General features: G+C 41.4%; 1 protein-coding gene across 1 annotated transcript; it reads left to right on the top strand.

Annotated features, from left to right (window-relative positions):
- The first annotated feature begins 1,301 nt into the window (after positions 1-1,301).
- Positions 1,302-6,086, top strand: LOC112256708 (iron-sulfur cluster assembly 2 homolog, mitochondrial). The gene is made up of 4 exons (XM_024430145.2): positions 1,302-1,416; positions 3,947-4,121; positions 4,335-4,450; positions 5,486-6,086. The coding sequence occupies exons 1-4, from the start codon at positions 1,313-1,315 to the stop codon at positions 5,658-5,660; spliced, it is 570 nt and encodes a 189-aa protein (XP_024285913.1). The 5' UTR covers positions 1,302-1,312; the 3' UTR covers positions 5,661-6,086.
- The last annotated feature ends 4,306 nt before the right edge of the window (positions 6,087-10,392 follow it).

The raw sequence follows: 10,392 nt of genomic DNA on the forward strand, positions 1-10,392 counted from the left end.
AGTTTTCAGCTGTGTTAACATAATTGCAAAAGGGTTTTCTAATGATCAATTAACTTTTTAAAATGATAAACTTGGATTAGCTAAAACAATGTACCATTGGAACACAGGAGTGATGGTTGCTGATAATGGGCCTCTGTACGCCTATGTAGATATTCCATTTTAAAAAATCAGTCGTTTCCAGCTACAACAGTCATTTACAACATTAACAATGTCTACACTGTATTTCTGATCAATTTTATGTTATTTTAAAGGACAGAAAATGTGACCCCAAACTTTTGAACGTATATATACAGTACCATTTAAACGTGTGGACACACCTACTCATTCCAGGGTTTTCTTTATTTTTACTATTTTCTACTGTTAGAATGTTTTGCAATTGCCTGCCATAGCCCCAAATAAAATGTAAACATTGGCTGGTTGGGGTCGCGAGAATTTTCAGATATCCAAATGAGGTCGTGGACGAAAAAAAGTTTGGCAACCCTTAGTCTACAGTAACAAATCCATCAATCCAACGTTCACTTGTTAACTACCTTTCTATCTTCGTTTGAATATACACCGATTATAACAAGTTGTGAAAAATATATATTAGGCGAACAAAACAACTTTTTAAAACACACCGCTTGGGTCCTTCAGGCACAGTTAGAATAAGCCAGATATTTCACCGGATGTATTAATGATAAGCATTCCTGCCAGCATCTGTTTGGCGTTTCCACTCACTACCAAATATGGTCATGAGAGGAAGCCCAGTTGCCGGAGGTGGGAGAAGATTGAGCGATATGGATTTTGGCCGAAATTCTGCACATTTTCTCATCAATTAAACATTTGATCACCATACAGTGTTTTTTGTTGCCAAAACTGGAATCGGTGTTTTGTAGACTACCCTTTCTCAACGTTTCTAAAAGGTGCGTTGTTTGGGAGTGCAAGGGCGAATTGCGTTACTGCACACGCGCACTTCGCAGAGTAGGTATTCCCTAACAGAAATATGCAAATAAATGCTAGAACGCGACAATAGGATCTCACTAGCTCGTTCTTGGCTCTGTCCACCTCCTTTCTTGTTCTGCCCACGATTAATAATTTTCTCCCATTAGAAACGACAGGCTCTGGTCTATCTTGGGTTACTTATAAAACATCTTTGCTTCAGGTACAGGCCGACAGACACTCCTTGTCACAGGAAAATGTCGCGAATCTACCAGGTCCGCTGACTGACGTTGAATGTAACGAATCAGATATTTTATATATTGCACGGTAGGCGTTTCTTGTGACGTCGTGACCAATCGTTTTCCGTCACTTGATCTGACGCCGCAGTTTCTCCATGTTGGGGGTGGGCTTTCTAGCTACAGTGTTATGGAAGATGTCATTCCTAGGTCGAGGAGCTATGTTGAGTGCGACAAAGACAAGAGCATGGACCCTTGCTAGGTATACAATAAGCAATTATATGGGTATTGAAATATACGGGAATTGTTTAAGAAGGCATATAAACAACTTCATTCTGTCCATTCCGCTCTCTTAACATTACAGCATTGGTTATCATTTTGTGTCAGTCAAGCTTTCGTCATCTAGCTACGTAAAAGTTTGATTGCTGTTAATAAAACATTGTCCTACCATCTAATCAGACAAATACTTTGGACTTAGTCAACGTTGTGTGTCTTGATCTAGCTACACATGGGTCTAGCCAGCTCTCATGATCCACTGAGCCTTTATACATGACCCCAAGGCTGGACCCATCCCTATAGGCTTTGGGACGCAGGTTAGACTCCCAGAGTTGTGCATCGTTCTGGTGGGTGGCGATGGAAAAAAATAACCTTACCACAATATTAACCAACAGACTCCCGATGTTGTGTTCCAAAGCTAATGCCTCGATCACACAAACAGTGTGATTGCATTTTGGTACCCCGGAAATACATGCATTTCCAATGGAACGCTGCGTTTGCCTCGCAAGAGCAGTGGCAGTGTGTTCTCTGGTGCCTATGTTGGATTTATCCAACGTATGTGTAGACTGCTTGACAGAAATGGTAGCAGAAGGTGAATGTTGAACTTCTGATGATGCTGCCTACTATTTTACGCAAATTCTCTATTGGTGTGATCAAGGGGTAACGCCCCGATCACACTGACAGTGTTATCACATTTTGGTACACCAGAAGTACATTGGTTTCCAATAGAATGCTGTGTTTGCCTTGTAATATTGCGTTCTATGTGGTACCTACATTGGATTTATCAACATATGCGTCAAACTGTAAGCATAGAATTTTGCACAAACGCCCTTTTTAAAATATATACTTTTTTAACCTTTATTTAACTAGGCAAGTCAGTTAAGAACATATTCTTATTTATAATGACAGCCTACCAGGGAACAGTGGGTTAACTGCCTTGTTCAGGGGCAGAACAGCAGATTTTTACCTTGTCAGCTCGGGCATTTAATCCAGCAACCTTCCAGTTACTGGCCCAACGCTCTAACCACCTAGGCTACCTGCCACCCCTTCCCTGCAGCGAACGCCTCGATTACACCGATAGCGGCTTTGTGAAAAATGGTATGCAGCATCATCTGGATATGTGTGCAACAAAAGTTACACATTCACCTTCTGCTACCATTTCTGTCAAGCATACAGGTTGACGCATAAGGGTTCCATTGGAAATGAATGTACTTCTGGTGTACCAAAATGCCATAACACTATCGGTGTGATCGAGGCGTAAGGAGTAGTAACTAGTAGACTGCACTGCTGTCAGTGTAACGTTAGGCCTTATATGTCAGTAGTATAGGCATAGAGTTGCATTAATTTGTACTTAGTTGGTCAGCATTAACTAGTTGATTCGTTTTTATTTGGATGAAGAAATTGTAACTACACTATATTTACAAATGAGTGGATTTGGCTATTTCAGCCATACCTGTTGCTGACAGGTTTATAAGATTTGTGCACATAGCCATGCAGTCTCCATAGACAGATATTGGCAGTAGAATGGCCTTACTGAAGAGCTCAGTGACTTTCAACGTGGCATCGTCATAGGATGCCACCTTTCCAGCAAGTCAATTCGTAAAAATGTTGCCCTGCTAGATCTGCCCAGGTCAACTGTAAGTGCTGTTATTCTGAAGTGGAAACGTCTAAGAGCAACAACAACAACAGAGCCGCGAAGTGGTAGGCCACACAAGCTCACAGAATGGGAACCCCGAGTGCTGTCCTCTGTTGCAACACTCTACCGAGTTACAAACTGCCCTGGAAGCAACGTCAGCACAAGAACTGTTAGTCGGGAGCTTCATGAAATGAGCAACCATGGAAGCGTCGGCTGGAGTGGTGTAAAGCTCACCGCAATTGGACAACGCCCCCTGCCTGAATGGATAGTGCCAACTGTAAAGTTTGGTGGAAGAGGAATAATGGTCTCGGGCTGTTTTTCATGATTTGGGTTAGGACTCTTAGTTCCAGTGAAGGGAAATATTAACACTACAGCATACAGTGACATTCTAGATGATTATGTGCTTCCAACTTCATGGAAACACTTTGGGGAAGGGCCTTCCTGTTCCAGCATGACAATGCCCCCGTGCACAAAGCAAGGTCCATAGAGAAATGGTTTGTCGAGATCGGTGTGGAAGAACTTGACTGGCCTGCACAGAGCCCTGACCGCTACCCTGCCAAACACCTTTGGAATGAATTGGAATCCCGACTGCGAGCCAACATCAGTGCCCGACCTCACTAATGCTCTTGTGACTGAATGGACGCAAGTCCCTGCAGCAATGTTCCAACATCTAGTGGAAAGCCTTTCCAGAAGAGTGGAGGCTGTTATAGCAGCAAAGGGGGACCAACTCCATATTAATGCCCATGATTTTAGAATGAGATGTTTGACGAGCAGGTGTCCACATACCTTTGGTCATGTGGTGTATATTCAAAGTGAGTGATGTGTATGTCTTGAGCATCTTTGGTACTGTGATTTGACTGAATAATTGTATTTATTTTAGGGCCTCTGCTCCCCTTGTCACCAATGTGGGCCAACCAATATTACTGAGATGTTCCCAAAGGTCACAACCCTTCTACACAGATTTCTCTCGATTAAGCAGCACATCAGCGGAAGAGGAACCAGCAGAGTCCAGTCCAGTTGAAGAGAAAGTATACCTCAGTGCATCATGTGTTAAGGTTAGGGCAATTATTCACTCAAGTTGCTTACATGTCATGTACAGTATACCATGTAGCGTCTCATTTGAAATAATTCCCATATGTGTGGGCTGTAAAAGCTCTGTTTTTCTCAAGCACTCACTTTCACTTTCATCAACCCTGATCAAGTGATACAAGGACACTCCACAATGTCAAGGACTGACATAATTACCCTTTTCTCTGTGTGTTGTTCAGAGGTTAGGAGAGATCATGGATAAGGGAGAGTACCTGAGAATACAGGTGGAAGGGGGAGGCTGCTCTGGGTTCCAGTACAAGTTTATCGTTGACAGTACTAGGAACGAGGATGACAGGTAATTGTCATTGATTGATTGTACCTCTGTAATCATTCAAGAAGACCTCATTATGAATGAACTATTTAATGTGTTGAATGGCATGCAGCAGGAACACAATTATTTGTGCTAACACAATCATTATTTCAAATCAAATTTTATTGGTCACATACACATGGTTAGCAATGTTATTGCGAGTGTAGCGAAATGCTTGTGCTTCTAGTTCCAACAGTGCAGCAATATCTAACATGTAATCTAACAATTCCACAACAACTACCTAATTCACACAAATCTAAGTAAAGGAATGGAATAAGAATATATACATATATGGATGGGCAATGACAGAGTGGCATAGGCAAGATGCAATAGATGGTATAAAATACAGTATATACATATGAGTGATGCAAGGTATGTAAACATTATTAAAGTAGAATTATTAAAGTGGCTAGTGATCCATTCATTAAAGTGGCCAATGATTTCAAGTCTGTATGTAGGCAGCAGCCTCTCTGTGTTAGTGATGGCTGTTTAACAGTCTGATGGCCTTGAAATAGAAACTGTTTTTCAGTCTCTTGGTCCCAGCTTTGATGCACCTGTACTGACCTTGACTTCTGGATGTTAGTGTGGTGAACGGGCAGGGGCTTGGGTGGTTGTTGTCCTTGATCTTTTTGCCATTCCTGTGACATTGGGTGCTAAAGGTGTCCTGGAAGGCAGATAGTTTGCCCCCGGTGATGCGTTGTGCGGACTGCACTACCCTCTGGAGAGCCTTGCGGTTGGGGGCGGTGCAGTTGCCGTACCAGGCGGTGATACAGCCTGACAGGATGCTCTCAATTGTGCATCTGTAAAAGTTTGTGAGGGTTTTAGGTGACAAGCCAAATTTCTTCAGCGTCCTGAGGTTGAAGAGGCGCTGTTGCGCTTTTTTCACCACACAGTCTGTGGGTTTGTATAGCTGATCATTACACTGTGTTACATGCTATCTCTCTGTCCTCAATCCCTCGAATTCTCCTTTTTTAAAATTCCATTCTAAACTCTTTCTACTGCACCCCATTTTTTTCTCAGGGTGTTTGAGCAGGGAGGGGTAGGGATCATTGTGGACCAAGATAGCCTGGAGTTTGTGAAAGGCTCGACACTGGACTATACTCATGAGCTGATCCGCTCCTCCTTCCAGATGCTGAAGAACCCCCAGGCAGACCACGGCTGCTCCTGCGGAACCTCCTTTTCAGTCAAGTTATGAGTCTCGGCCTGAGGCTTTCAGCTCTCAAACCCTCATCCCCTACATCCTTCACTAAGTCATAAAATTATATATTCAGAGACCGTGTTCTCATGGTTGCATAAGTTATTACACAATTCACAGACGATACTTGTAGCAACTCAGCAACTAAAAACATTGACAGACTGGTGTATCTTTAGGTAAAGTATGCTTGGTTACAAATTAAACTAAGTGGATGAGAATGTGAGATTTTCTTGGATACAAATAGATGGATTAGTGTTACATTTCATTACAATATAAAACACTGTCTTATTGATTCATTATACATTTATACTAAATGAAGACTATGCTTTGGAGTGGTTTGAATGCGCTAGAGTGTATCCCGTACCTAGATGTGCTTGTATATATAAAAATGGGTCATATCTCTAACAATAAAATGTGTTAAAAGGATGTTACATGGCTTTTTGATTTGGGATCAAATTGATGTTGGTGTATTTAAACTGGTCATAGAGTTTACGACAGTATGAGTCATAATACCCATAAAACCTAGCAGTCAAACAGGGAAATGATTCCAATTGTTTTTCCACCATTCATTATTCCCATAGGGGATTTTAGAAACACTTAAAATAAAGGCTGTGTTTCATGTAGGTTTACCCTCTCATGATGTTTTGATAACTGTAAATCCCACTAGGACAAGGTGATTTATCAATATATTTGCCTGGATTAACCCCGCAAAAATGAAATGCAAATTAGCTGCTAATATGGCTACCATAAAGAACTACAAATGCCATGATGATCTGGACGAGACTGCCGAATCGAGGCAAAGGTAAGAATCTCTGGATTAACTATCTGTTAGTTAAATGTAATAATGAAAAAATTGGCAAAATATCTTTAAATTGACAATTATGTGAACTATCTTGTGCTAGTATTAAATTGACACAATACCTGTTAGCAAAAGTGTCAGCTAGAGATGACGTGCAGGATCTTGCAGCGATTTGTAGTTTTGCATGATGCAAATGTTATTCACACCAGATACTGATAGATTTTCTGATCCAGACCCTACCTTTTTTAAGGTATCTGTGACCAACAGATTCATATCTGTATTCCCTGTCATGTGAAATCCATAGATTAGGGCCTAATGAATTCATTTGAATTGACTGATTTCCTTATGAACTATATGAACTCAGTTAAATCTTTGAAATTGTTTCATGTTATGTTTTTGTTTAGTGTAATTACCCACTGAAATGGGAGCTTTCTGATTATGTCATGAAGATGATTGAGTAGCTAGGAAGTGTGGTCAGTCAATCACAGATAGGTCTATCAATCAGCACTAGGTAACTACAGTACAGGAGTTCAAGTTCTCATCACTGCGAAGGATTTCCTTATAAAGGTTTTCAATGTTTTTATATAAAAAAATATTAAAAAGGAGGATTGGTCAAACTCACAGTTCAAATGTACAAAATGATCATCTTTCCCTAAAATCATGATGGTCATGACTTTTTACATGAAAGGGGAAGTTAGATTGTTTAAGGGGCCAAGTTATCTGAGATTGACAGTTTTAGTCATGGCATTTTGTTGTTGTTTCTTTAACGCCTGCAACTACCATTAGGGCATTACCATTTTAAATACTCTTCTCTGTTTCGGAACATCAACGTCATTTTGTGAATGATAAGGGAATTATTTTTTCTGAACAGGCTATCATCTCAACAGTTTATTATTAGCTCAGCAAACCATCAAATTTACATAGCTTAGATCACTGCTGTATGCAAATAGTTACTGGATTGATATACCTTTTTGGTTGAGTTAGTACCCTCTGCCTGATAAAGAACTTATGTTGTTGTCTATACATTTTCTTTATTAAAATGTGATTTAAGAAACATTTCACAAAAAATATACAAAATAATATTTACAAACTATATTTACATTGATGTAATGTAAATCAAATATGCAGTAAACATGTCATCTATTTAACAACGTAATTAAAACAAGAGGGAAAACATTCTTCACATTTCATATTTTCAATTTACTCTGTTAGGTGTATCATATCTGGTTACAAGAAACATACACCTATATCCTTGTAAAAAATAGCCACTCACTTTTAAACATACAGTGCCTACAGGAAGTATTCATACCCCTTGACTTATTCCAGATTTTGTTGTGTTCCAGCCTGAATTAAAAATGTATTACATTATTATTTTCTCACCCATATACACATGTTGACAAAGTGAAAACATGTTTTTATATGTATTGAAAATGAAATACAGAAATATCTAATTGACATAAGTATTCACACCCCTGAGTCAATACTTTGTAGAAGCACCTTTGGTGGCGATTATATTTTTGAGTTGTCTTTGGTACGCCTGTATCAGCTTTGCACATCTAGATTTGTGGATTTTCTCCCATTCTTCTTTGCAGATTTTCTCAAGCTCATAAATTAGATGGGGAGCGGCATTGAACAGCAATCTTCAAGTCTTTCCACAGATTTTCAATGTGATTCAAGTGTGGGTTTTGACGATGCCACTCAAGGACTTTCACATTCTTGTTCTGAAGCCATTCCAGCATTGCTTTGGCTGTATGCTTGAGGTCATTGTCCTGTTGGAACATAAATCTTTGCCTCAGTCTAAGGTTGTTTGCACTTTGAAGCAGGTTCTCATCAAGGATGTGCCTGCATTTGGCTCCATTCATTGTTCCCTCTATCCTTACCAGTCTCCCAGTCACTGCTGCTGAAAAGCATTCCGATAGCATGATGCTGCCACCACTGTTCTTCACGGTAGGGATGGTGCTAGAAGGGTGTTGAGCTGTGCCTGGTTTTCTCCAGACATAGTGCTTTGCATTTAGGCCTAAGAGTTACATTTTCGTATCATCAGAAAACATAATATTTTGCCTTATGCTCTCAGTCTTTCACGTGCCTCTTTGCAAACTCCAGGAGCTCGGTCATGTGCCTTTTTTTGCTTCCATCTGGCCACTCCCATAAAGCCCATTTGTGAAGTGCTGTACAGACTGCTGTCCTTTTGATGGGTTCTCCCATCTCAGCCAAGGAACTCTGTAGTTCTGTCAGATTGATCATTGGGTTCTTGGTCAAATCAAATCAAAGTTTATTTGTCACGTGCGCTGAATACAACAGGTGTAGTAGACCTTATTTGTAAGTACAAGCCCTAACCAACAGTAGATTTTTTTAAACAAAAAAAATAGGTTTAGGTTAACAATAGATAAGTAAAGAAATACAAAATAAAAAAACAGTAAAATGACAGTGAAAATAACAGTAGTGAGGCTATATACAGGTGGTACCGGTACAGAGTCAATGTGCGGGGGCACAAGTTAGTCGGGCTAATTGAGGTAATATGCACATGTGGATATAGTTAAAGTTACTATGCATAGATGATCAACAGAGAGTAGCAGCAGAGTAAAAGAAGGGGTTGGTGGTTGGGGGGGTGGCGGGACACAATGCAAATAGTCCGTATAGCCAATGTGCGGGGGCACCGGTTAGTCGGGCTAATTGAGGTAATTAATATGTACGTGAATGTATAGTTAAAGTGACTATGCATAGATGATAAACAAAGAGTAGCAGCAGTGTAAAAGAGGGGTTGGGGGGGGTTAGCCATTTGATTACCTGTTCAGCAGTCTTATGGCGTGGGGGTAAAAGCTTTTGAGAAGCCTTTTGGTCCTAGAGTTGGCACTCCGGTACCGCTTGCCATGCGGTAGCAGAGAGAACAGTCTATGGCTGGGATCTTTGAAAATTTTTGGGGCCTTCCTCTGACACCGCCTTTTATAGAGGTCCTGGATGGCAGACAGCTTAGTCCCAGTGATGTACTGGGCTGTACGCACTACCCTCTGTAGTGCCTTGTGGTCGGAGGCCGAGCAGTTGCCTTACCATGCAGTGATGCAACCAGTCTGCAACCAGATGCTCTCAATGTTGCAGTTGTAGAAACTTTTGAGGATCTGATAACAAATCTTTTCAGTCTCCTGAGGGGGAATAGATTTTGTCGAGCCCTCTTTGCAACTGTCTTGATGTGTTTGGACCATTCTAGATAGTTGGTGATGTGGACACCAAGGAACTTGAAGCTCTCAACCTGCTCCACTACAGCCCCGTTGATGAGAATGGGTGCGTGCTCGGTCCTCCTTTTCCTGTCATCCACAATCATCTTTGTCTTGATTACATTGAGGGATAGGTTGTTATTCTGGTACCACCCGGCCAGGTCTCTAACCTCCTCCCTATAGGCTGTCTTGTCATTGTCGGTGATCAGGCCTACCACTGTTGTGTCGTCTGGAAACTTAATGGTGTTGGAGTCGTGCCTGGTCATGCAGTCGTGTGTGGACAGGGAGTACAGGAGGGGACTGAACATGCACCCCGGGGGGGCTCCAGTGTTGAGGATCAGCGTGGCAGATGTGTTGCTACCTACCCTCACCACCTGGGGGCGGCCCGTCAGGAAGTCCAGGATCCAGTTGCAGAGGGAGGTGTTTAGTCCCAGGATCCTTAGCTTAGTGATGAGCTTTGAGGACACTATGGTGTTGAACACTGAGCTGTAGTCAATGAATAACATTCTCACGTAGGTGTTCCTTTTGTCCAGGTGGGAAAGGGCAGTGGAGTGCAATAGAGATTGCATCATCTGTTTATCTGTTTGAGCGGTATGCAAATTGAAGTGGGTCTAGGGTTTCTGGGATAATGATGTTAATGTGAGCCATTACCAGCCTTTCAAAGCACTTCATGGCTACAGATGTGAGTGCTATGGGTCGGTAGTCATTTGGGCAGGTTAAC

Source organism: Oncorhynchus tshawytscha, linkage group LG08 (genome assembly GCF_018296145.1).
Source record: "Oncorhynchus tshawytscha isolate Ot180627B linkage group LG08, Otsh_v2.0, whole genome shotgun sequence".
Classification (NCBI taxonomy): Eukaryota; Metazoa; Chordata; class Actinopteri; order Salmoniformes; family Salmonidae; genus Oncorhynchus; species Oncorhynchus tshawytscha.